Here is a 27,310-nt window from a genome sequence, read left to right as displayed (position 1 = left end):
CTGTCTCCGTGGTTTCTGAATTGCTTTTTTAAATTCTGAATTGTATCTTCTACAAAGGGAGAAATGTTTGCCCTTGACTTATCCAGAATCTGTATTGTCAAACATTTGAACTATTTTTCTGAAAACTCTTTATTCTCTTTTTAACAAGGTTTGTTGATGTCTGCAATCACAGTCATTATCCTTGTGTTGTATTTTGTAATTGATACCTTCTGGGTTCAGAAGCGACCCTGGCTTGCTGAATGTACACCAATTTATATTCAGTACTTTGTGAAGTTCTTCATTATTGGAGTTACAGTCTTGGTGGTGGCAGTACCAGAAGGTCTTCCGCTTGCGGTCACCATATCACTGGCTTATTCTGTTAAGGTAAGTGGATAGATGGGGAGCAGATTTTAAAGACAAACCCGTTAAGTATAGACTTGTAAGCAGTGTTAGACCTTTACTTGCCTAGTTCTTGCTCTCTTGGCTGAACAGTTAGGCTCCCAGTTTGTATTTGATATGAAGTGTGACACGGTCATCTTTTAAATATAAATGTTATGTTTTGATAAGTCTGTGGCATAGTTTACTTCCTCCTTTGAATATTCAGGAAGAGCAGACTTGAGCCAATGGAGTCCCACCTTACTTGTGAAATATATTTTAACATTGTGTTTGGTAAAGCTCAGTCTGTATCCATGTTCTGTGTACCATTTCCTTATTAGTCTGTGATTAGTAACAGTAGTTGGTCTGACATGCAGATGTGGGGAAAATAGGTTGCTCTGTTTAGGAGCTCTTTGGTGAAGCTGATGCTTACTCTGATATGATGGACTTAGGGGAATCCTTACAGCAACCAGCTGGAGAACTTAACTTAAAGATGAGCATGTTCTGAAACTTCTGTCTGAAACCGAGCACTCTAAATGAGAATTTCAAAAATAGGGAGTGAAAATTATGGCTGACTGTTAACTGCTTTTATTTTCTTAGAAAATGATGAGAGACAATAACTTGGTGAGACATCTGGATGCATGTGAAACAATGGGTAACGCAACAGCTATTTGTTCAGATAAAACGGGAACACTGACTATGAACAGGATGACAGTCGTCCAAGCTTACATCAATGAAAAGCATTACAAAAAAATTCCAGCACCAGAAGCTATTCCAGAGAATATCATGACTTACCTTGTCACAGGAATTTCTGTTAATTGTGCTTATACTTCCAAAATACTGGTACGTACACTTCTTCATTCTAATTAAAGCAACTAAAAATGTTCTGGTTGCCACGTGGCAGTCAACCAAGTATAAGTGTATGGCAGAAAACTGCATGAAGTGTTTTGTACTTACTGTGAATTACTTAATGGTTCATTTAAGGCTGAACTTAACTGTTTTGAACTGATGACTCAAAGGTATGTTTTCTTCTAAGCTGATAAGGAGAGCTTTTTATTTGGAAGATATCATAGTTTGAGCGCTACTTCAAAGTTGACATTTAACGGTAGCGTAGGATTACCAAAATGTGGTGGGAAAATGCAGGTACAAATAAGTTTGGATTTTTATTTCAGATACTATTAGTAAAAATCTGTAGGTTGAGAACTGAAGCAAAACTACATTCCAAAAGTCACTTGTCAGTCAACAGAGATTGAACCTCCATAGGAACTGTTTTGCTAGCGGTTGCGAAGGTGCATCAAGACCACATGCACCTATCATTGTGAAATGAGTTCCAGCATGTGAGAAGTTTTCTAGTCTAATTCCTAAAGATCTTTGTACACAAGTAAAAAGTACCTATGTATCAACTGATGAAATCTCTTAGGCAGGTGCTCTAGACCCTTCATTTTTACAGCTGGATTTTTACGAGCGTGCTGATGTCTGGGGAGCACTTTAAACTGAACATTTTAGAACTTAGCATTCAGTAAAACACAAGATGTTGTAGCTCTTAACAATGGAAATAGATCCCTGCCTTATGGCTAATACTGTTGTGACTGAGATTTTTGAGGCCTGGACAGGCAGTAAGTGCTCCTACTTTTTTTTTTCCTACAAACTAAAATGCAATGTTACATAAATAAATGCTCAGAAATATCTTCAGAAGAAGTATTCTTTTAGTATGACAAAAGTCTGTATATCCCACATTTCTGAGATAAGAAATTGTTCTGGTATTAAAGGGCTGAAAACTGGAGAGATTTCAGAAACATGTTGATCAGGCCATTGCCTGAAAAACAGAACTTGCTGTGAGGCCTAAGACACTTAAAGACTTAAGTCTCTTCCATAGGAGGTTACCAGGCGATGTGTTCATAGCATATTATTAAGGAATAACTGTTACAGGGGATAATACATTAATGCAGCAGAAATAATGGCACTCAGTATTTTCAAGACTGTTTCCTTAAACTTAATTGTACTTCTAAATTGCAAAATTATTCAGGGATCCAGTACACCCAAGTGATCCAGACAGTTATTTCAAACAGTGGAAACTAACTAAAAAGGAAGGTCGGCTCTGCATTTGACATATACTTCATAGGTGATTTTTGACCCTGAGAAATGTATTGTAAGACTAAACAGGTGCAGAAGTCGCTTATGAAAGCCAGTAGTGTGAGCTTATGACTCATGGGAATTTATAGATTAATCATTGCAAAAGTGAAACTATCCAACTCAGAACTGAACTTAGAGTTGGCTTCTTTGTTTTCTAAATGCTGTATTCCAGTGGTGCCTAAGTTAACCTTCTAATTAGTGATGATTATTGTTTTTCTTGCAGCCTCCTGAAAAAGAAGGTGGTCTACCACGTCACGTTGGAAACAAAACTGAATGTGCCTTGCTGGGTTTTCTTTTGGATTTAAAACGTGATTATCAGGATGTACGAAATGAGATACCGGAAGAGAAGTTGCACAAAGTGTACACCTTCAACTCTGTTAGAAAATCTATGAGTACTGTGTTAAAAAACTCTGATGGCAGTTTCCGAATATTCAGTAAAGGTGCCTCTGAGATTGTTCTTAAAAAGTAAGAACAGCTACTGTTGTACTTTACGCAATTCTAATTTGACTAAACTTTGTGAGACTGTGAACTGCTAAACAACCTTATGCAAATTATTTCTGTTGCTGTTTATGAACGAGTGCAGCAGTTCTGTACCCTTGAAATAGCTGCTAGCTTTCTGTCTTACGTCCCTCAATTATTTGACTTTATGCACTAAATTGGGAAGGAGCACTTGAATTACTTTAAATCTAATGCACTGGAAGGTATAAAGCAGAAGTACAGCTCTTCGGTGTGTGAATCTGATACAGGCAAGCCTAACTAATTTTAAGTGTGGAAGTCCTGGCAGCTGATCATTTAAACTCTGTCTAGGGTTTGGTGCCTTTGCACAAGATTACTTTCAGCTTCAAATGTCAGCGTGAATTGGTGTCAAAGCTGATTACTTTAATAGAAGATTGAACCTTGAGTAAGAGAGAAAGTTAATTGTTCTTTTAGTATGACAAAGCAAGTTATTTCCTTACTTGTCTGCCCATTTCCAGAGGCATTTTGTTTTAGTGGCTAGACTGTTAGTGAGAGATGCGTAGCCACTGGAACAAACCTTAGTGTGAAGAAAGCTGTGGTAACTCCTAAGCAGACTAGGGGCTTGCATGCTTTATGTTACATTATCTAGGAGCACTAGTTGTAACCAGTCTGTTTTCAGTTCTGCCTTCAGACTCTTTCTAGTCTTAGTAGTAGCACGTACCATCTTAACTTGCTACCAGGCCACAGGATTGTCATGTAGGGACGTACTAATATACTAAAGAGAGAAGATAATTTTTCTCCATCAGCTTAGCGCTCACAGCAAAATGTCTGTCTTTCAAGGACTTTCTAGTTCCTTTTGATACAGATCTTTGGAATAATTCATATCTAAATTCTAGCTAGATTTTAAGCCAAGCTTCATCAGTAGGGTATGCCCACACATGCATTGCTTTTACATTTGGGAATATATCTTATTTTGTTGTTGAGCAATTGAACTTTAGAATATGCTAGAACTCATTCAGCTCTGACTCATGCGATTCATTTGCCTTCACATCCGAGGTAATAAATAGCAATCTCTAAGAAAGACTGAGAAAATATGGAGTGATTTAGATAGCAGTGGAGTAGGCATAAACCTGAAACTATTTGAGCAGCACCATCTGAGAAAATCTTAGCTGTTTTCTTTATTTTCTGTCTGCGCAGTGAAATAAGGTAATCATAGAGCTCATAACATGGCTTGACAGTTGTGCTGCACATTCTTCACTGTCACAGAGATGACTACTGAGCGCTGAAAACTTAAATATGAATATAAATATATATTTTTTAAAATAATATAAAGGAGTCACCTGTAAGTATAGAAGAAATGCTGCATAAACTTTTCAAGCAGAGCAGTTTTTTCTTCTTTATTTACACTCATATCTCAAGTATTTTAACTAAAACTTGCTTCAGTCTTTACATAAAACTTACTGCTTTCCATGTGGACATCTCTGTGTACTTGGGATTATTCGTGAGCTCTGTGATTGGTGATAATACAAGATTTACGCAGTGGTTGCTGACATTTGAGCAGGTAACCTAAATCAATGACAGACTTCAAATTTCGGTTGTAATGAAGTTGCCCATCAGATCTGTCAGGTGTTTGCAGAATGTCATAAATCCTTGGCTTTTTTCAGTGTCATGTTAGTACTGATTTTTGAAACAAGCTCATATGGCTTTGTGTTACGGCAGACCTTTGGTAAAAACTCAGAGAAACCAAATTGAATTTATTGATAAAAGCACTTGGTAGTGTTATATTTGTGACAGTATTATGTAAAGTATGTGTGCTCTCCAGGAAAGTTTGGAAGTTTACTGTATTAATGAGACGTGTGCAGCTGTTAAAAGTGGGACGATTTTGTTGAACTTGAAACTGTATTAACTGATACAGTTCATTCACTACATTTAAGTACAGTGAGAAGTGGTTACTTCTGGGAGGTAACTAATTTTGTTTCCATAATTTACAGAGCATTATTTTCATCCCAGAACAACCATCTCAGTTAACAGCTAGCATGTTTTGCAGTTAGGAAGAGATTAAGTGCATACGGAGATGATTATCTGCTGGTGTGTCTGTCTGGCAGAGTAAAGCTTGTGGAAACTTAAACACATCGACTAATAAGCCACTTTCCACAAGAGACTGAACTTTGGTGAACATCTGTTAACTTTAAACTTCTCTTTTCAGGTGCTTCAAAATACTGAGTGCTGATGGAGAACCAAAGGTATTCAGACCTAGGGACCGTGATGATATCGTTAAAACTGTAATTGAGCCAATGGCTTCTGAAGGGCTCAGAACCATTTGTTTGGCATTTAGAGACTTTCCAGCAGGGGAACCAGAGCCGGAATGGGACAACGAAAATGACATCGTTACTGGTCTGACATGCATTGCTGTTGTTGGGATTGAAGATCCTGTGAGACCTGAGGTAGGGTCACTGAGTAAGCTGCAGTGTTTCTGTTTTCAGTTGTGTAAAGAGTGAGTTTTGTATCTTTAGCATAGTTAATAGATGAAAATCTAATTTCTTGGGGGGAAAAGTTAATGGAGCTACAAAAGCAGATTAAAACCTTAATGACACTTACGCTGTGTTACTGAAGCTCTGTGCAAACTAATGACTTAAGGCGCTTACTAAGCAGTGTCTCAGTAGATGGAACAACTGGTCTTTTTTTCTTCTTTAAACTACTCGGAATATTAGGAGTATGGATTAGGATCATATTAGCCATTGTGTTTGCTGCGAGGTTCTAAAGGGGAAGAGGATTTGTCAACTGAGCTAAGGAGATCTGCTTGTGATTGAGGTCTATGGAGGGCAGTATTTTTCAACAGTAAAAGCTTTTATGCTTTAAGGAGGACTCTGTTCTGACCCGCACTAGTGCCACTTCACAGTCAAAGTTGTGGGCTGACAAGTAGTGTGTGACCTGTAGTTCATTTTACATAAGCATAAATGTAAAGCCAATACTGTGTATCATGGGGCTTCCTGCAGTGACTTGGCACACTGCAGCATTTGGAAAATAAAAGGGGAATAAATGAGAAAAATAAAACGAAAAACAACCATCTTCTGCCAGAATAGTCATTTGTGTGGAAAATGATTAAGGTAAGTTACTTAAATTTCTCAAGTGTTCCTTAGCAACAGCACTGATGTTATTTTGGTTTGACTTGAGGATATTTCATGCACGTGTCTAGACATGTGAATTTATTCATTTATTCAGTGCTCATGTAGTCTAACTTTAGGGTTTGTTTTTTTTGTTATTTTTACTTTTTACATATAGGTACCTGATGCAATAAAAAAATGTCAGCGTGCAGGCATAACTGTACGTATGGTCACTGGTGATAACATTAATACTGCTCGTGCTATTGCATTAAAATGTGGTATTCTGAATCCTGGTGAAGACTTTCTGTGTTTAGAGGGCAAAGACTTTAATAGGAGAATACGCAATGAAAAAGGAGAGGTAAGCATATTGACTTATGTTGGATCAGCTGTTTCATAAAGGCTTGTAATTGCAAAATAAACCTGGTGATCTTTTTGCAGATAGAGCAAGAGCGAATAGATAAAATTTGGCCAAAGCTACGTGTTCTTGCAAGATCATCTCCTACTGACAAACACACTCTAGTAAAAGGTAATTAAAAACTATTTGAACTTCCAAGTAAAGTTATATTTCTAGAGAAACGTAGGATTATGAGTAGTGGGAAATGCCAGTGAGGGTGTCTTCATATGCCAACTGGTTCTTTTTTTTCCTTTCTTGAGAGATAAATTATAGATGGTTCTAGTTGTGTGGGTATTATTTTTTTGTATGAGGGTGATAAAATGGCTTTTTCTATGAACCTCAGTCTTTGTTGCATTGTGTGGTTTGAACTCTAATACTGAGTCCTTTTACTTTAGGTATAATTGACAGCACTGTCTTTGATCAGAGGCAAGTTGTAGCGGTAACTGGTGATGGTACCAATGATGGTCCTGCGCTGAAGAAAGCAGATGTTGGATTTGCTATGGTATGTCTATTTTTTTTTTACTTTCAATATTTTGAGCACTATTACATTAAAGCAGTTTGTCAAATCGCTTTTGAGAAGATTCAACACCCTTACTTGTTTCATGAGCCCAATACACAGCTAGCTTAAGGGCGTTAACTTCTCTGACACTTAAAACTAATTACTTTTTTTCTCAGTTTCCCATCTCTTTTACTTGATAAAAATATCCTTCTGGCTTCTGCCAGTGAGTAAATCTTACACTGCAGATCTTCAGGCACTTGCAAAGCAAAACTGTTTTCCATGAAATGATGCAGAAGAACAGGGAGACTGTGGAGACAAAAAGCACAAGTTGATGTTTAAAAGTTATGTTGGAGGTGGTAACAAGACATCTTGTACATCCTAAATAAAACAGCATATTCTAGCAGCCCAGGATCTGCATTTGTCTGTATGAGTTTGGAAACACCACGCTTTCTCAGTTTAAATTCTCAAACACCCTTTGAAATGGTAGCCAAACAGAGTCTTAACAGTCCATGAAAATTAACTGCCATGGATAAAACAAAGCATTTAAATCTAAATTTAGCATGTGTTAAGCACACTTTATTGCAGAGACCTGAGCAGCCTATGGTAGCTAAGGGAATTTTATTGTTCTTCCTGAGCTGACCAGAAGGAATTAAATAGATGACGTGTTGTCTCCTCTCAGTTAGTAGGTGAACTTAAAGATATTAAAAATTTGGTACATAAATGTCTCTTCCAGAGGCAAGGCTTGTGTGGTGGCCTACCTACGGTGGTGGTACTAAATATTAGGAAAATTACAGCTAAGAGTGGTAATTCCTTCAAAATCTGATCACTATCAACAAATAAATTAAGTTGCAGCCCCTTATGCTGTGTTACAAATTTGGATTCAAGTTTAAGTAAGTGGGCTAGTTGCTTTCCCATGCAGTCACAGAATCATACTTAAAGATAACTCTGCATAAAGATAACTCTGCATAGAGATAACTCTGTATGCATATCTGTGCAGGTGATGTTTTGTAGCAAACTGGCAAATCAAGAATCAGGATCGTTAAATTTCCTATTGAGTTGTAGTTAGGGTATTAAAAAAAAAATCACCTACTTTAAGGAGATATTACACTTAATTCGTAAACTAAGTTGAACTTTTTACATATGTAGGAGATTCCAGGTGCTTAAAACCTAACAATATCATTGCATTGCAATGTCATATGCAATTATACTTAATGTCTTGCTTTTCATTGTCAGTATTCTGCAAAAAGTTTTTGGCAGTCTACATCACTTTACCGTGTAGGTACACGTGCATTTTCCTTCTCCTGGAATCCATGTAGCATGTGGACTAAACTGTAGTACTGCACCATCTGGTGGCCTTTAACTTGAACAGGGAGAACTTGTGCAGTGTGCTTTATATTGTCAGCTTGAGATTTCTTTATTAAAATCTTTTAGGTAAAGATGAGGATTTTATTTTGCATTTTCCATTCTGTAGTAGAACATGGAAGCAAGGCTTGATTCAGTAAATCTTTAGTTTGTTTACATTAAAGTAGTTCTGAAGACATGATGAAATAAAAATGAATGCTTGTATGCTGACCAGGGATGTAATTGTTCCTACTATGTACAACATTGCATCGTGTTGCATTTCCTTAGTGTTTTTCCTTTTCTACCAGGGAATTGCTGGAACAGATGTAGCTAAAGAAGCTTCTGATATTATCCTTACGGATGACAACTTCACAAGTATTGTTAAAGCAGTTATGTGGGGACGAAACGTATACGACAGCATTTCGAAGTTTCTTCAGTTCCAGCTTACTGTCAATGTAGTGGCAGTAATTGTTGCTTTTACAGGAGCGTGCATAACACAGGTATGTACCTTGATAGTTACAGCTAATAAGTGTTGTAAATATCATGACTGACTCTCTTGAATTCAGCTTTCAGTTGTATGCTAGCCTGAAAAATGTAATGCCCTTCAAAATGTGACAGTGTTTTATAACAAATGCCTTTAATAGCTGTAGTTTGTTCACTTGTACTGGAGGGGCTTACCTTTCTGTCTTTATAGGATTCTCCGCTTAAAGCTGTGCAGATGCTGTGGGTAAATCTGATAATGGACACATTAGCTTCTCTTGCCTTGGCGACAGAACCACCCACCGAAGCTCTTCTGTTGCGAAAGCCTTATGGTAGAAACAAACCTTTGATTTCTCGTACAATGATGAAGAACATTTTGGGTCATGCATTCTACCAACTCGTAGTGGTCTTTACGCTCCTGTTTGCTGGTAAGAACTGGACAGAGATGAAGACTTTAAAATCTATTTTACTTTTTTTTCCCTAATTTTAGTATATGTTCTATCTATCTGTGTACATAAAGCCACCAATTTAAGCTACTGACTTAATGTCTTTTATGCACAGGTGAGAAAATTTTTGATATTGATAGCGGAAGAAATGCACCTCTGCATGCCCCTCCTTCAGAGCATTATACTATTGTCTTTAATACGTTTGTAATGATGCAGCTTTTTAATGAAATTAATGCCCGGAAAATTCATGGTGAAAGAAACGTTTTTGAAGGAATCTTTAACAACGCCATCTTCTGTACTATTGTTCTGGGAACATTTGTTGTGCAGGTGAGTAACTTATTGCTTATGTTGGAAATGCTAACCAACTAATGCTTCCGCAACCAGACATTTTATTTCTGTGAAGAATGGGCAACATCATACTATTAATAATTAAAAATAATGATTGTCTAATAACAGTGAAATAGCCAACAATTCAATTTTTATGTTCTTATGATTTAATTATTTTTCATTTTCACACAGTTTATTTTGGACATGAGTAATCTCAGGTGTAGGATGGATCTTAACCTTGGGATTCCTTGAATGTTAACAAACATATAACAGTTCAAGCAACGCAAATGTATGCAATTCTACTTTGAGTAAAGTTGCTTCACTTAATCTACTCATCAGTCATAAGTGCAGCAGACTTGTTTTGAGACAAACCCAAATACATAGGAATTAATCCTGCCTGCAGTTTTGTTCTCTTTATCAGCGATTCATAAGGGGCTTACATTCCCATATAAGTTAGTTCTGTGTTTTTGCACAGTGTCTTATTCTTTGTTAATAATAAAAGATACTCCTGGGCTTTCCAGTGTCAGGAGCCCTATTTAATGGCTGATACTGTCTCCTTTGATGCTTGCCCTGCTGCTTGAATGTTTATTCTCCAGGGCAGCGTTCCATGCATATAGTTCCTATGCAGTGGGATACCTTACTCATTAGGGCCTGTGCAGCTTGTTGTAAGTAGGTAAGTCAGTGAGGATGTGTTTAACTTGGCTTTCAGATTTCAGCCCATCATCATAGTTTTTATGTCAAACTGTCATGCTTAAGACTGGGATGTAGTAATATTCTGTTGAGCGATTTCTGAAATGCGTGTGTTCTGGATATCTGAGACTTGCATTAATAGAAGATCGTTAGTTAACTTGGATCATTAGTTAACTTCGTTCTGAGATGGCTGAACTGAATTTGTAGTGTCAAGTACATAAAACCATTTATTTTTGTATACCATTTGAAGAATAATTGTGTGCTTAATGAGATAGTAAATCCAGTGTTTTAATGCAGAGTTGTCTATGATGGTCTTGAAGCTCTAGGGAGTTTTCTAGTAATGGATCACTGATACATGTTTAATGATATTGTTCTTCACAGGTAATTATTGTGCAGTTTGGTGGAAAACCTTTCAGTTGCTCAAAACTCTCAATTGAACAGTGGCTGTGGTCTGTTTTCCTGGGCATGGGAACACTACTCTGGGGCCAGGTAAAAATAGAATTTTTTCTAAATGTCAAATCCAGTTGTGTTAATGAATTTGTATTTTCCATGTGTAAGAGATTATTCTTTTATACCATTGACTCAAAGCTTGCTGAAGGACACAGATGAACAGGTCTACCTTAAGCATTCTGATCTTTGAAGTGGACTATACATTTGTGGAAATTAACTGTGAATGCTGCCTAAAATTACCTGGGTTAATAGCTAGTAAGTCTGCAGTTAGACATTCCTTACTAATAACTAACTAATCAAGCAAGTTAAAGTCATAACTAGATACTATGTCTGGTTTAGGACAGTTAGAAGGAAGTTTTTCACACAGAGGGTGGTAAAGCACTAAAACAGGTTGCCCAAGGAGGTTGTGGATGCCCCATCCCTGCAGGCATTCAAGGCCAGGCTGGATGTGGCTCTGGGCAGCCTGGTCTATTGGTTGCTGACCCTGCACACAGCAGGGGGGTTGCAACTGGATGATCACTTTGGTCATCTTCAACCCAGGCCATTCTGTGATTCTGTATTTACGTTCAGTAATTTTTAAGTAGAAGCAGCTGTAGTTGCCTTTAAATATGAAATTGTCTTCAGCCAGATAAACACAAGAACAACTTCTGTAAGAACATGAGGCAATTCATATGCTAATGTTTCAGTGTATTTGACGTAATGTTGAATGGTTTTCTTGAAAAATGAGTAAGTTATGTGTGCCAGTCGTTTTTCTTTAAAGATATCCTAGAGTAGCAAGAAATGCAGCAAAACTCAAAAGTTTTCTCTTTAAAAATCTTCATTTGCATAATTATGGAATATACTTTTAAGCTGACTGCATTTTCATTATTTTCTTCCTTGGGGTTTCTTTGCTGTTGCACATGCAGCAGTACTTGTGAGCTTATTTACATGAAACTTTAGAACTCTGTGTAGTTTCTCATTAGTTAATGACATGGTTGTCTAAATTCTTTATACCACATGAAGACTTTTCCAGTACGGTTTCTTCCCTTCTAATTTGTAAAGAATACCTTTTCAGGGTGAATTTTAGTTGTAAATAAATACATAAACGCATATTCTAAATGTGGGTATTAACTTTTTAAAGAAGGCTTAAAAATTGAATAGAGTCATTCTGAGGTTTAAAAGCAGCCTCATAGAGAGTCATGGCAGCTTGAAATACCTTTGATCCAAAGCATCCTGGAAGTGCAGAGCTTCCCTGCTGCAGTTCATGCTGCTCTAGTGTCTGATCATAGTGGAAGACCTTTTGACTTTCTGCTAATAGTAGAAACTGAAGTCATAGTAACAATGTCAGTATGAAAGGCAGTTTATCTCGCTTTTGGAGCAGTCTTTTTCCTTTGCAGCTTCTGAAATGGCCTTCTAGATTAATGATGCTCAAGGAAAGCAGGCTTGGAACTGATGTGGATCTGCTAGATGGGATGTATCAAAAGATGATTCTCCTTCACTACATAGTTCAACAGAATAGCCCTGAAGGTGTGGATGAAAAGGAAAGCCGGAAAAGACATATATAGCTTCTGTTTAGCTTCAGCTAGATTAATTAATTAAAAACAAGTAGCGATATAATACAAACAACTAGCAATTTAGTAGCTTGATGTAGGGGTTTTGGAAACATCGCTGACCTTGCAAGTGGATCAATACCGCTCAGGTGACAAAAGAATGCCCGCCTCTTCTGTATTTCTGAATAAGCTGTGGCCACTTCTAATTAAATGTTATTGAGGTTGTGAGAAAGCTTAAGAGTTGTGCAGCCATTCATCTGGAGTGACGGCTCTACACTGATGCACTTAGCCATTTACATCTTTTTTTTTTTTCTTTTTTCTTTCTTTTTTTCCAACTTTGCTAATCGTGTATACAGGATATTATGTCAAGCTGTATGTTATTATGTTTGTTCTTTTTCTTTTTTTTCTTCCCATAAAACAATAATTCTGATACCTATTTCTTATTCGCTGTTAGTTGATTTCAACAATCCCAACTAGCCGCCTGAAATTTCTTAAGGAAGCTGGTCATGGAACACAAAAGGAAGAGATTCCTGAAGAAGAGTTAGCAGAAGACGTGGAGGAGATTGACCATGCTGAACGAGAATTACGTCGTGGTCAGATCTTGTGGTTTAGGGGCCTAAACAGAATACAAACTCAGGTATGGTCTTGGAAAAGGTAGGATGCGGTGCGTGTTAGGAGGGGAATCACTCTTCTCCATCCCCAGTCCTTTGACTACGGTGGCAGTTTTAAATGGTGTGGATGAGACTCTCGAGGGGATATGGATGACTGTACAATCCCTCAGGGTTCTCTGTTTTCTTCTACTCTAAGTTCAGCTCTTCCCTGTGTATCTACTGTATTTAAACAAAAAAAGTGCCTTTTTTTTCTTTACTTTTTTGTGTGCTATAGATGGGGATGGTCCTCTCTTGTTCTCTCTCTTTCTTTCTCTCTCTCTCTCTCTCTTTCTCTCTCTCTCTCTCTCTTGCTGAGCAAGCTGTCACAATCTCTGATTCCTTGCAGATGGATGTAGTGAATGCTTTCCAGAGTGGAAGTACCATTCAGGGGGCTCTAAGGCGGCAACCCTCCATCGCCAGCCAGCACCATGATGTAACAAATATTTCTACCCCTACACATGTAGTGTTTTCCTCTACTACTGCTTCTACTACTGTGGGGTGTGAGTGTGTGTTCCTAAAGTGCATGAAGTTAACATTTCCTGATTCACATACCTAACGTTTCTCATTTTCTCCTTAGTACTTAAACTCATCGTTCAGGCTTTTCATAGAGCTTTTTCACAAAGTGGAGTCCTCAAGGCTTTTTTTTCTTAGAGGGCTGAGAACAGGTGGAACAATTGCAACAAAAGACTTTCACTTTAAAGCTGTGAGCCTGCACATCCTGTGCCTTCATCCATTCGTGTACAGAGGAATGCTTAGGATAAAACAGGAAAACTGTTGTAAATTTTCGAGTATATGCCGTGAAAGTCACCTTATGTGGGTGACTTCTGTTGAATAAGCAAATTGATTAAGTGTATAATCGTAGATCTAGTTCAACTCTCTTGCACTACACAGAGCACAGATGATACTTGAGAAGGTGAAGAAACGGATGGAAAAGCCATGCTGTTTTAAAAATAAGAATGTAGTTAGAGAACATGGGGCACTAAATGCATTTTCTTTGTAGCTTGTGAGGAACTTCTGAGTCTCTGCTTTCTGTGGACTTGATTATTTATTTATTTTTTTATTTTTTACTGAATAACACAACTTTCTCAACACCAGGATTCAGGTGGCGAAACAAGGCTTCCCTTAAATGCATACAGTTCAGAAGAAACATAGCTCATGAAAAAGAAGAAGGGCTTAAGCGCTAAGTAGTGAAACTTTGGTTCACATTTGAAGGGTTTCTTTTCCTTTCTAGGTTCTTCAGACAGCAGTTCATAAGCCATCAGTAGCAGTACAGTTCTTGTCGCACCTCAATTCTGCCCTCTTTATATTGTACTCTAAGTGGCATTTCAGTTTCAGCCTTCCTCTTTGTAGAAGCTAGAGATTTAATTACTCATATGTAGGCTTTAATTATGGAGTCTGAAGATGTGTAACAGTAATAGATATTAGCTCTCAGTATTCAACTATTGCTGAAGTCATTTTCCATCTTAGTTATGTAATATATGTTTAACTTCCCTCTCTTAACTTCCTATAGACCAGTTAAAGAATTGTTTTTAAAAATAACTGTGAGAAGGCTTCTTTTCCCCACCCCTGCCCTGCTTTTTAAGCTTTCAGATTACCAAGTGGATGAAGACCCTTAATTTCAGGAGCTGCCTTAAATGTTTTCTTCTAATTCCTTTATTTTTATGGGGTTTTTGACATGGCTAGAATTTCTGTGTTAGCTTGCACAAGCTAACTCATTCTTCCTTGGCGACACAGATACTTCCCTACCCTGCAAGTGAGTGGTATTGAGAAGCTTAGCTCGCAAATTTGCATGCCTGAAGCTCACAAAATGAAAAGTAGATTTAAGAGTAAGGATATGCAGGATTGCATCTCCTACTTAAAATGGTAATGAGTAACCTGTATCCCTAACTACACTCAAGAACATTAATTAGACATTGAGAACTCTCTAGAGAGCAACTTCATGCCATGCTGTCATTTGAGCAGAACCTAATGGGTACTGCATCATCTCATTGCATCAAATGACCAATGCAGATACAAAGCTACAAAAACAACAACAACAAAAAAAAAAAACCCTAGTTTTTGATACTCACTATGAAATACAGCCTTCTGCTATTCCCTCTAGGAGAACATCTTTTGATAGCTAATGTATATTAGTGGCAAACAGACACGTTTGTTCATTGTTGTCTTTTTTGGAGCTGTTAGCTAGAAGATAGTTCACATGTACTAAGGTTGCTATTCCAAAGCAGCTGTCAGTCCAGTAAGATTTGGAGTGCTTACTTGCATTCCTTACTATCCTGGTACCTAATATAGGAAAGGCCTGAAGATATCATAGATTGTGCTGTTCGCTCCTCACTTATTCAATTTTATAGTTAGCTCTCTTGCTTCATTATCTTGAGTAGCTGAAAATAAAGCCTTAAAAATGTTAGATGTTTGTCTTTTAAGTGTAAGGTAAAATGCTGGTAGTCTTATTTCAACTGTTCGCAGCCAGACGTTATAAGGATCCTTAGCAGGGTTCATAAGATCATCCAGGTCAGTTGTTTGTCTTTATGTGAATCACACTTTCGTTATAGATATCCTTATATTCTTATGATAATTACAGCTCTCCTATTAAGCTGAAAAACTGTTTTTCGTTACTGCTTATGCTGTAACATACCATCTGTAAGGAATGAAAAACTAGTTCCATAAGGCAGTCCTATTTCATTTTGCCACTGAAATCAGTGGCACAGTAGGATGCAACACGCCAGATCTTTATTTGGCATTGCAAACTTTCAGTCTGACACTGTCACTCCTAATTCACTTGGAAAGTATCAAGAGATTTTATGCAGCACTCTGGGTTTGTTTAAGTCTCACATAACATGCAAACTCTTAAAAAGTGTGCTCAGTTTTTCATGTGATAAACAGTAAAGCGTTAGATGCCTCTGTAACCATTTATCTCTCAAGCTCATCAACACTATTTCCTGTCTTCTCCTTTCTGAATATCATGTATCCTTCCTGTCCTCTTGAAATGATTTTCATCATCGGTGGAGCTCAGCTGCATGCGTGCAGTATGAAAATGTGGACTTTATAGCTTTTTAGTAAAATTCTTAATGACAGTTGGGGCAGGGATAGGGGAAACAACACCTATTTCTGGATATCAAAGAACGTGGTCAGAACCGATGTGGTGTATACAGAGCTTCTATGGTAACAAACTTCGCGCACTGCTGCTGGGGAATCCTTTTCAGTTTGCACTAAGAGGATGTTTGGTGTATCTTAACTCTTCTGAAGTCAGTATTCCCATCTTTCTTGACCTTCCAGCTTCATTCCTTCACCTGGTATTGCTTCTTTTTTACTACTAAGGAACTCGGCACATCCTGTTTGGAAGCAGTAATCCTGATATACTTCTCAGCTTGAAACAAGTCTTCTGGGATGTCCTAAAATTTGGCTTACTGTTCTGTAACAGTAAGTTGCTCTGTACTACAGAGTTTTGCTCTGCTTCGTATTGTACTGTGCAGGAACTTTTTGTGTACTTTCCTGAAGACTTACTCAGGTTACTTAGAGATGCTGAGTATTGAACAGGCAGAAGCTAACAGAAGTTGGAAAATGTGTTTTGATCGAAGTATTGGACAAAGGGGTCATTGGCTTGTCATTAAATGTGTTAAATCAAGAATGAATCCTGAATTAATGTAGTTGGTCAGGGAATTGTAGGGCACAGGAGAAGAGGTAGATGAGCAGGTGGCTTCATCCTTCAAACCATAATTGGAAAAGTGTAAATTCCCGTCATCTTGGACATGTACATTTTGTAAAATGAAGTTACCCCTTTTTACTATCCAATTTCGTATCGAATATCGTTCTGAAATGTTTGTTTGCGGTTTCTTTAAACTTGGTGTTCTGATTTGCACGTGTTAGTTAAACAATGAAGAGACTTGAAATTATGTTCAGCCTGGGAATTTTATCCATGCGTTCATTGGAAGCTGAAAACCCAAGTAAGCTAAAGCTGATCACCTGCATCTCTTGTATTTAGTGTTGCTTGAATAGTCTCTTCCAAGTTATAACCCATTGTAGCTACATCTTCAGTGTACAATACAGCATTCAGTTCCCGAGTTCTGGCGCTAAGCTTCCAAATCATTAAGTAAGAAACTTTCTCCATTGTGGTAGATGGGTATATACTCGAACATTTACAGCTGTTTATAGTTAGTCATATCCTTTATTGCATGACTTCGTTTCTGTCTGGTCATTGTGACATTGGCTTTCACATGCTTGGCTTTTCCATAGTCAGTTGACATCCTAAATTCCCAGCATGAGAATTAGTAACTCTTTTACCCTTTAACTTACTTCCAGCCTTTTCCACCCCCCTCAGTATTCTATAAAACTCACTGAAAATTATTTCATTTGCAAATAAGTAATTGTTGGCCTCATTTAAAGAAGTGCTTTGCCCACGTTAAGTAATTAAGCAATTCTATTGCCATGTCTGAATTTTAGGCCCTTCAGCTTCTTGCAGTACTTTCACTGTTTCTATTCCTACTTTGTAGACTGGCAGTGCTCTACTGAAACGCTTTTCATTTTTTACAGTGTATTGCAAGTTCCACTGCATCACATACAAATTCGAATCACTCATGTCTAGCTGTTTGTGGACTCAAAACTCATAAGAACTATGTCATGGCCAGTAAATCTGCGGCGTGTTAACTACCTTTTTTCTTTGTTTGCAGATTCGAGTGGTGAATGCATTTCGTAGTTCTTTGTATGAGGGGCTACAGAAACCTGAGACACGAAGTTCAATTCACAATTTTATGACGCATCCTGAGTTTAGAATAGAAGACTCCGAGCCTCATATTCCCCTAATTGACGATACTGATGCTGAAGATGATGCTCCAACAAAACGCAACTCTACTCCCCCACCCTCTCCCAATAAAAACAACAATGCGGTTGACAGTGGAATTCACCTTACAACAGACATGAACAAGTCTGCTACCTCTTCATCCCCAGGGAGCCCGCTACATAGTTTGGAAACATCACTCTGATTGTAAGCTGAATGTTAACACACTAGCTGCATTATAAAGAAATTGAAACTGGGTCTCTTCACACTTTATGATGGACAAGATGAGATTCTTGTCTTGGACTTCAACAGAAGACACACTTGTACGAATGTAGATTTATTTTTTTAAACAAAAAAGCTTTCTGCCAGACTGGAGGGTGCTTTTCTGGGGGTGGGAGTAATAATGAACTCTGACAGATGAACAGTAACTCGGCATAAGTGACCTGTGGATCATCTGTTGTACTTAAGAATGGTCCCGAACAGTGTGTTTAGCAGAGCTTTAGTTTATCATGATCCTTTTTTGAGGGGAAAGCTGGGAAGGGCAAGGAGGCCCTGGATCGTTGAATTGATACTTTAATTTCTGCTGTTGGCTGTTAATAATTTGGATTATTTATGTTTATAAATGATACAGATCTGTTTACAAGGTTTGTAGATACTTTTTTGTTCCTGTTCATAGATGGGAAGCTTCCTTATAAATGACGCAGAGAAAAATAATAATAATAATAAATAATAATAAAATAAAAATATTAAAAAAAAAAACTAGTCCTTCAAATACTGCTGTATTTTCAGGAAAAGGGTGTTTCTATTGAAACTGTACTAAATTTTGCCTGCAATTTACCTTGTTAAATATTGTAGATAAATTGCTGATACTAATAGCCAAATAGATAACACTAATGCTTTGTAAAAACATGAGCAGTGGTGTTCTAATGAAGTTATGGCCTCTGTCCTGATTAGTTTCTTAAATACATTTACTACTTAATGGTTTTGAAACAACTGTTTAATTTTTAAAAATTTTGAGAAACTTAACTGAATAACTTTTGTTCAGAACTTAGTAGGATTGTTTAACGCAGGACATCAATATGTGATGGAACTTGCTTGAAACATTTCTGTTATCTCGGGCAAAATGGATTAAATCAAAATACATCAGAATCTTAGTCCTTTGTTTTTGTCTAAACATGTTAGTTTAGTGCTGTCTTGGTGAACTGTGAGTGGAACTGTGATTTTTTTCTAATCTATAAAATCCTTCATGCAGCATGAGGGCTGTTGGCATTTTGAAAGGTTGTTAGTGGGTAGCATACATGTTCTCCTTTTTGTTTTTGAAACTTGTTTGTAAACATGAATAAACCTGCCCTTTTGTTAAAATAAAATTGCAGCGATGGTTTATTACAGATTTTTTTATTATTTTATTTTTTTTCCCTCAGCTCCATCACAGGAAACACTGAAAAGTACTCTTGTATTTCTGGTTAAAACTACTTTTAGCTACAATTTCAAGATGGTAACAGCCCCACTAAAAGTAGGACTTGCAGGTAAATGGAATTGCGGTGGCTGCCTCAGAATGAATGTAAGGTTAAGGTACTCACAAGTCTTTGTTGAGCCCAAAAGATACTCCTTGGCAAATAGTAAGGGAGGAAAAGAAGAACTGACTGATGGCGCCAGTGAAAGTACATTTTCCACTTGAATAATATGCACCAAAACTAACCTGCTAGTCATAGACTGCAAAAGCCACGGTCTGCCTCCGCTGCACTCTTTAAACAGCTAGGGATGGTGGAACAGTGCTGAATTTGCTGGATCATGCCACGTTTTCCCAGTCCGTTACTGTTCAGAAGAGCATGACTTTAATACTATGTTTCTTTTCAACAGCTCTGTGTTCATAAACATAGTATTTGCGTGGATCGCTTTTCTTCTTTCCCAGAGTAATCCATAATATTGAAGACTTTTTTTATAGAGGTCGCTTGGGAGGAATTACATTGGTGATGAGGGAGGAGGTAACAATACTAGAGCAAACTGCAGGAACGAGCAGGTTAAGGAGACAGGCTCAAGCAGATCTTTTCCTTTGTGGTGGGATAACTTCATGCTTGCGTTTGTTCTTCAATGGCTAATGTTGAATGTGTAGCACTGTATCCCACTGTCAACCACATCTGAATTCAGTCTTTTCTAGTTTACTGAAGGAAATACACTGAATTCTAGGCAAGGGGAGTTTGCACTTGACACTTTGTATAGTAAGTTCTCCCGTGTGTTTCTAGCACTTCTCTCACTTCAGATTTCTTACCTAGAGTGCTTGGTGGGGTAATCCTTTTTATGTACGTGGTTTTTCTCTCTACTACTGAAGTCAGATAAGCATCGGTTTAAAATGTGTAGAGTTTCATTACCCATAACAATATACCACCGTGAGAGGAAGATTCACTGTATCATAGTTTAACATGAGTTTTGAAAACAGACTTTAGTTTTTTCCCTCTTCTAGTTGTGCTCATGACTGCGTTGTATCTTTTGGAATAAATTCTACACGTAAGCCTTTTGGGGGACAGGGGAGCAAATGTAGGCTTTGTACATTAGTGGTCCCTCTTGATTCTGTTAATATCAGTGTGCTGTTCTTTATAGGAAGTGTAAGTGAAACCTAAATAAGGAAAAGTTGTTGGGGGGGGGAGGGTTGGGGGGAGGGGATGCTTTCTTTGTGATCTCAAGAACTCATAACATGTTGCCTAGATTATGAAATGGTTATCACTAAGCTACTGAGGCCTTCATTGCCTTTCTGGTTGTAAGGTTTACTTGTCTTTATTGTAACTGAAATAAATAAATGTGCTGTTCATCTCAGTCTGTATGGGGACTGAAATTCTTGAATGTCAGTACAGGACTGATTTAAACCTGAAACACATGCTTGTTCTATAAAACAGCTCTTGCTGCCATGACTTTAAGCTCATTCTTTTTAAAGAAGTTATAAGTGGTATTATGATCACGCAATAGTAACTAACCTAAATGTAGTTTGAGGCTGACTTCTGTTTGAATTCAGTGTCTTGAATGGGATGTCTAATATATTTCTTTATAAGACAAATCTCAGGACACTTAACTTTGGTTTGACCTTGACAGGAAGAGGAAAATCCTTCAGCATGGAGTAGTCTGAAGAGAATAAAGGAAACAAATGCTAGAATGTCAAACCAGTAGGAAAACCGTAGTAAGTGTGAGCGTCCAAGGATGATGAATTGATGCCCAGGGACTTTTTAGAACAATAGGAAGCTTTCCAGAATGTTTCCAAGCGAGCAAGCAAATGTAATATTCATATAAGGATAGCTCATATTCGGCCGATGGCATTGGGAAGTCTTCCCAAAGACCTAATGTGTTCAGCTTCTGCTAGTAGTGCCAGTTTCTGCAAAGTCTAGGCAATACTAAGCCTTGTGAAAATTAAAGTAGAATGTCTTAACATCCATTCTGCTTTTACAATACAAATGCTTGGTTCTAAAGAGCTCCTTGCTTTTCCCACCACCATATCCTCCCCAAGCAGTGCATATCTTCTAATCTTACAGATTCTAAGCCCTCATTGAAATACTTTAACTTTGTTGGATGGGCCTTATCAGTATGGACGGTCCAGCTCTGACTTAAACTTACCTTGAGACAGAAGGTCTGGTTTGCTTGTTCAGGGCCATGTGAGTTTTTCTGTGCCAGAGTCGAGAGCCAGAGAGCTGCTTCAGCTTATCCCCTGACCTGTATATGGAAATATCTAATCGACTTCTTCAGGAAACCACAGCACCAATCCAGGCGTTGGCTTACATGGTGTCTAACCCAAAAGCCTCCTATGGGTACATAAAGGAGCACTTGAGTTTGTAAGTAAAATGAAGTTTCCTTAAGGCTGCATTCATTCCTACTGGCTCAGTTATTTGACTCTACTGTATTTCTAGACTTAATGGGAATGGAGGCACCAATTTTGCTGCACAACAGTAAAATAAAATGAAGTGAATGATTTTTTAAATCATCTTATTTTTGGTAGTTAATGAATGAGTTTGACCTGTATAGAATTGGAGCAGATAGCGCAAACGCTCCTAAACTTCATGTGAATACCTTCCTAAAACTTCTGAGTAAAGTGTTGCTCTTAGATAAAACAAAAAACAACAAAAACCCTACTGATAAAACCCAGGGGATACATTAACTTTCCTTGACAATTTCAGTTTTACAAGTAAAGGCTTTAACCTGTCATTTTCCCTCTTCCAGAAGTTGGTTGCTCTGATGGCTGTAGCTAAAAAGCATCGTTAGATTTAACCTAAACTAGCCTCCAGACCTCCCGAAGGTAAGCAGCTATTTGGCTGATGTTTGTGAGGAAATGCGCTCACTTCTAATGCTGTGCTGGCAGGAACTGAGTAGTGCGTTGTGCTGTGTACTTCAGGGGGGAACCTGCAAAACTATCAAATACAAACATTCAGGTCCTCGCCAAAGGAGCTGTCAAAAGACACGTGGGTCAGAACATAGATTGCCTAAAAGGGGGAGCTCTTGGAATTGGTGTTTTGGTAAGGAGCTCTCAGACTTGCTTTATGAGCAACAACAATTCTTCAGATGAGAAGTTACATCTTTGCTCACCAGACATGCGTATGGGCCTCTACATTCTTTCTGACATCATACAGTGTCTAATATAACACTGCGAACCATCATATAACAAGCACTTCTATTAAACTACTAGAACTAAACTACTCTTTAGTTTAAAAAGAAAAGAAAAACCAACCATCAATCCTGGAACACTGCTGTGATGCTGTAATTTTCTACGAGGAATAATTCCTAGCTTTTTTCCTTTTACTGAATTATCTGGACCATCTTAATTAATCTAGCAGGAATGTGGATGTGACCTAAAACCAGATATGTTCTCCCTTTTTCTTGCTTCTCCTTCCAGTTTGTCAAAGACCATCCCAAAGAATCAGTGAAGGGCATATGTAATAAGAGGTATAATAGTGGAGTTCTTCTGTATCATCCTCATGTTTTGCCTTGTGATCCCTGCCTTCTACATCAAGATCTCACCCAGTGTCAGCATGCTGGGAAATAACTGTGTGTTGTGGCTCTTCATCTTTTCCAGTAAAGTATCGATAAAATGCTTCAAATTTGAATTGGTGTGAAGGCCTAAAGAATTACATCTTAAACTAAGCACGGACACCCAATGAAGGTGAAAATGAGTAGTGAATGGCAATTTCAGGCCAAGTACTTTTCCCAGGTAGTTGATATAAACACTGCTGTGTGCAAGGAAGGTTTTGGATCTGTCTGAAGTAAGGAACCCTCTACTGCTCTTCAGTGCAGAATGTGTAGTTCAGCTCCAAGTTAGGACACTAGGAGTCTGAATTCCTCTTATAGTTGCCAGAGCCTGCATAGTCATTTGGTTGACGGGTCATTAAGCACTCACCTTGGACAACCCGCTGTCCTGGCTCCAGCAGACACTTGTGTAACTTCCAGTTGCCTCAGCATGAGCGCCTAGTGCCATGATGAGCTGCTACTCTGAAACAGCGCAAGACTCTCTCGTGAAGGATCCCCTACTTCTTCAGTGCTGCTGATGTGGCTGCATCACCTGGGGCAAAATCATACATTGTCAGTCTCAGTACATCACTTCAGGATAATATTAAGCTATCAAATTGGTATGTTGAGGGAATCTGGGGATAGCTGTCAAGCAGTTGTAGAGTTTCTATTTGTGGTGAAAGGAAAACAAGAGTGCAAAAAAAGGTGTATGTATGTAGAGAAATCACTGTAGGTGAATTGAAAGTCTACAGGAACCAAGGAGGTGGCTTCTTATTCTAATCTTGTCCTGTTCCTTTTCAAGGCTTTTCAATCCTGATGTAAGAACTGCTTTGGTAGAGATTGGAGGAGGTTGGAGAAGGAGTTGCAGAAGGAGAACTTGCTCGCGGGTTAGCTACAGGGAGTGAATAAGGCTTTCTGTGTATGCTGTAGGCTAGCAAAAGAAACCAACTATATTTTTAGAAAAAAACAAAAGTCTTGAAAGATTTATAACAGTTTGTTGTGAAATTCTATAATCGTGTTGCAGTGTAAACCTTTCTTACCCTCTTTCAAAAGAGGGCAATGGTAAAAACCCACAGAAAACCAGTTTGGTTTGTTTGTTAGTTTGTTTTTAATGAAGTAAGGACATTTGAGAAGTGACTTTGAGTAGAGGTGTTGTAAGAGTGAACTGGAGTTGCTTACTATCTGTTAAGGGAAATGAGACCTCTATATTGGCTTTATTTATGTCAGAGAATGAAGAGAATTTGCACTTGCATCTTAATACTCAGCTGTTCTGTGCTTCAACTTTATAGGTTTTGAGCCAGACTTTAAAGTATTTTAAGGAATGTACACTACTGCTGAAATGCAGCGTAAGGAAAATCTGTGGATAACATTTGAGATGTTCACTTCCTAAGTATATTTAATTCACTTTCCTTCTGTTGCCTGCTGCTCATTCTGACCCCCAGAATCAGTATTGAAACTGTCCTGTTAAATGAGTTTGCCGAGTATAGGGTAACTGGCAAGTCACAGGCATTATGTTTGGATGAGAATGGAGATCCACAAATCTGTGAGCTGCTGTTCACGTTTATCACAGAGATTAGCTGCTGCTGCTCACTGATGAACTACGCAGATTTTCTTTTATGTCTATTCCCTACTTCTTCTCCTTCCTCAGTTTACAGTGCACTTCTTCAGACAGCCATCTGGGAAGACATTCTGAGCTATAACAAGGGGTATTGAGTTAAATCAGTACTTGAACATTCAAAACAAAGTATTATTCCATCATTATTTTGTGCAGATGGAAGCCTATTCAGCAGAAAATAACATTTATTGAAGAAAATTCACAGGCTTTTTCTTCCTCACAGACACTGAAGGAAGAATGCTTTGTGAGGCAATTAGAGTGAAGCTTCACAAAGTTCTTCTGCTCTGAGCGGGAACTTGTATTAGATGACTTCTTGAGGCCTCTGCCAATCTGTATTATTCCCCAGTCCTATTTTTAAACACTATTCAGCGACTATCTGTTAAACTTTGTTTATGCCTTCTTATGTTTGGTTTTCACTCTACAAACTGGATGTGCTCAGACACTTTGAGGTAGCAGCCTGTAGCACATGGGAAAGCCTACAGGAAGCTCTGCTGCACTCATGTGGAAAGCGGCTGTTGCTCAAGGAATAAGATAATTTGTCACTCAGTTATTTGGCTCTTTTGAATCATTTAAGTGTACAAAGAATGAAACGTAAGGGAAAAAAAGAGCTGCCTTATTTGCTGGTCGGTGTGGTTTCATTGCCCTCTACTTGGGACCCTTGCAAGAAGTTGTTCCGCTTTCTTGGAGATGCTGGTTTCAAACACTGGTTTCTGAAAAATATGGTTCTCTTGTCACTGGCAACACTAATGAAATCTACATAACTGTTTAAATAAGAAAGAATAGAGAGCACAAATATATATTTTCAATAATAGAAGCCTATAATTTCAATGGAATTGAGAAGCTGACTTTTCAGTTTAACTTCCTTTCAGGCTTTTGTGCTACTGAGTGAAACAGTATAAGAGAACGCAGTACCACTCGCAGTGCTTTCTCTTCTGCCTTAAATTACAAAATATACCTGGTTACAATTGTAGTACTTTGTGTTACAACAACCTTGGGTGTCTCTACTGAATTTTAAGTTATTTGCATGTATAATTTGAAATGAATGCAGTGTGCAAATAATCTTGTGTGAATGTAGGAAGCCTGTTGTTATTCTGGTCTTAATGTAACAGGTACAAATTCTGCCAAATATTCCAACTTTAGGACCTATAGTAAAACTAGCTGGCTGACCAAATGTTAAAATGACCTGGGGTTATTCAAAGAGAAACTTGACATTCTAGCTATTAAAAAAGTTGATTTTCTGACAGTTGCCATAGCAAAGTCTTATTTATAACAGAAGAAAATGTTTCTGAAACTAAAAAGGTTTTAAATGAGTATGCTTACAAGATATGTGAGAACTGCCTGCAACACTAAATGTTAGTGTACCATGTTCTGGCTCTCTAATAGTACAGTACTTGATTTTTCTTCTGTAGGGCCAGTGTATTGCTATGTGTTTTATTTCAAAAGTATTAGCATTAACTCGGTTTGAAACATCAAAAGTTACAGTCAATTCTGTTCAACATTTTTGATCAATAATCTGGATGAAGCAGTGGAATGCACCCTTAACAAGTTCTCTGGTGATACTAAACTGGGAGATGCTGTTGATGCTCTGGAGGGATGAGAGGTCCTACAGGAAAGATTTGGGTAGACTGGAGAATTGAACAGTAAGCAGCACCAGGGAATTCAACAAAGGTGATTCCATCTATACCATCTATTGGTATTACATCTGGAATGTAACAAGTCAGCAGTGTGCTCTGGTAGCCAAGGGGCAATCTGCTTTTTAGGATGCATTAAAGACAGCATAGAAATCTGATTGAAAGAGGTGATGATCTCACTGTATTTCATTTCATTGGTGCGGCCTCACACCGAGTGTTACATGCAGTTCTGAGCTCCACGAAATATAGCAGATCTTTGAATAGGAAATGTTTGAATGCATTCAGAGGAAGGTAACAAAGCTGCATTAATGTTTGTTTGTTATTGCTATTCTAACATCTCCAAGCTAATGAACAAGCTTTGATACTTGTCAAAGATGATGTCCAGGTGTTGTGAGTCTCTTTTGCTACCTGGCTGGAAAGTATCGACAAGATGTAACTTTTTCAGTGTTTTTTATAGTTGACAGTATCAGCTGTCGAGCACAGTTAATTCTGTCTGTTTCAAGCAAACTGCTCAGTTCAGTTTCAGGGGAATCCTGACCAAGTTGCAGCTGATTCTTTCATTCTGCATTGATAATAATCATAATCCATGATGCTGCCTTGAGTTTCCTCTTGTGTTCTGCCCCTCTCTTCCTGCACTGTCCTCTCAGCTGGGCCATTCCAACTATTCCTGTGACAGCACAGTGTACCACATCAGAATCTGTTCTGGTTAAACTTTTGCTGCCTTAGCTACTCCTGCTACTGGGAAAAAAATGCTTGTCGTGCTGTATGGTTGTTCTGTGGAGAGCAAAACTTGAGCAGAAGGGTTTTCCCCCCTGAAGCTACCTTGCTATTTGAGATCATATTAAATGCCTACCAAGGTATGCAACATCCGTGCAACTGCACACCTAAACGCAGAAGGCAATTAAGTTGGTCAGGAGTGATCTATCCTTGTTACATCCATGATGAGTGTCCTCAAAAACTTTCTTGTTCTTCACATGCTCGTGAAGAACCTTGAGGAAGATCAGCTCCACTGGCCCCTAATTCCCCGGTCCTCTTTTGGCTTTTCTCTGATCAACAGCAGTGTCCCCTGATCATGACCTTTCAAAGGTGAGAGAGAAGTCTGGTTCCATAGACTTATATGTATTACTTTGGTTTAAGTGCTATATAACTGTACCTTCTTTTATGGTGAATAATGTTTTGCCCCACAAACTAATAGGATTTGAGAAGCTGGAGAAAATGCATCACTGAAAACCGATACAAAAAGAAACAAATCCATCAAACTTTTCCATGTCCTTTGGCAGTAGGTGGGTCCCCTGTCCCACTGAGCTGTGGATGCACTTTCCTTAGCTTTCCTTTTGTTACCACATACTTAAAGGCATTGCTGTTTTTAGCAACCCTCCTTCAATTTCCAGCTAAGCTCTGTCTTTCCTAATTCCAACCTTCTGTATGCAAATAATTGTTAAAACTTCTTTCCTTTTCCT

General features: G+C 38.1%; 1 protein-coding gene across 14 annotated transcripts in view; it reads left to right on the top strand.

The window, feature by feature from the left end:
• Positions 1–18,991, top strand: part of ATP2B1 (ATPase plasma membrane Ca2+ transporting 1) — a 56,695-nt gene extending 37,704 nt beyond the window's left edge. For 8 of the 14 annotated variants that reach the window (XM_085538389.1, XM_085538398.1, XM_085538376.1 and 5 more), the window contains exons 9-22: positions 149–363; positions 955–1,197; positions 2,711–2,952; positions 5,150–5,387; positions 6,226–6,405; positions 6,486–6,573; positions 6,837–6,943; positions 8,590–8,781; positions 8,976–9,189; positions 9,323–9,534; positions 10,606–10,713; positions 12,658–12,840; positions 13,200–13,286; positions 17,518–18,991. In XM_085538389.1, coding sequence (XP_085394515.1) covers positions 149–363; positions 955–1,197; positions 2,711–2,952; positions 5,150–5,387; positions 6,226–6,405; positions 6,486–6,573; positions 6,837–6,943; positions 8,590–8,781; positions 8,976–9,189; positions 9,323–9,534; positions 10,606–10,713; positions 12,658–12,840; positions 13,200–13,286; positions 17,518–17,829 — 2,621 coding nt within the window. In that variant the 3' untranslated portion in view covers positions 17,830–18,991. Of the gene's footprint in view, positions 1–148; positions 364–954; positions 1,198–2,710; positions 2,953–5,149; positions 5,388–6,225; positions 6,406–6,485; positions 6,574–6,836; positions 6,944–8,589; positions 8,782–8,975; positions 9,190–9,322; positions 9,535–10,605; positions 10,714–12,657; positions 12,841–13,199; positions 13,354–17,517 lie in introns of all 14 variants that reach the window. The other 6 variants (XM_085538433.1, XM_085538426.1, XM_085538419.1 and 3 more) reach the window with 2 other exon arrangements.
• The last annotated feature ends 8,319 nt before the right edge of the window (positions 18,992–27,310 follow it).

Source organism: Coturnix japonica, chromosome 1 (genome assembly GCF_054131305.1).
Source record: "Coturnix japonica strain WE chromosome 1, WE-NBRP24, whole genome shotgun sequence".
Classification (NCBI taxonomy): Eukaryota; Metazoa; Chordata; class Aves; order Galliformes; family Phasianidae; genus Coturnix; species Coturnix japonica.
This window is presented reverse-complemented; position numbering and strand designations above follow the sequence as displayed.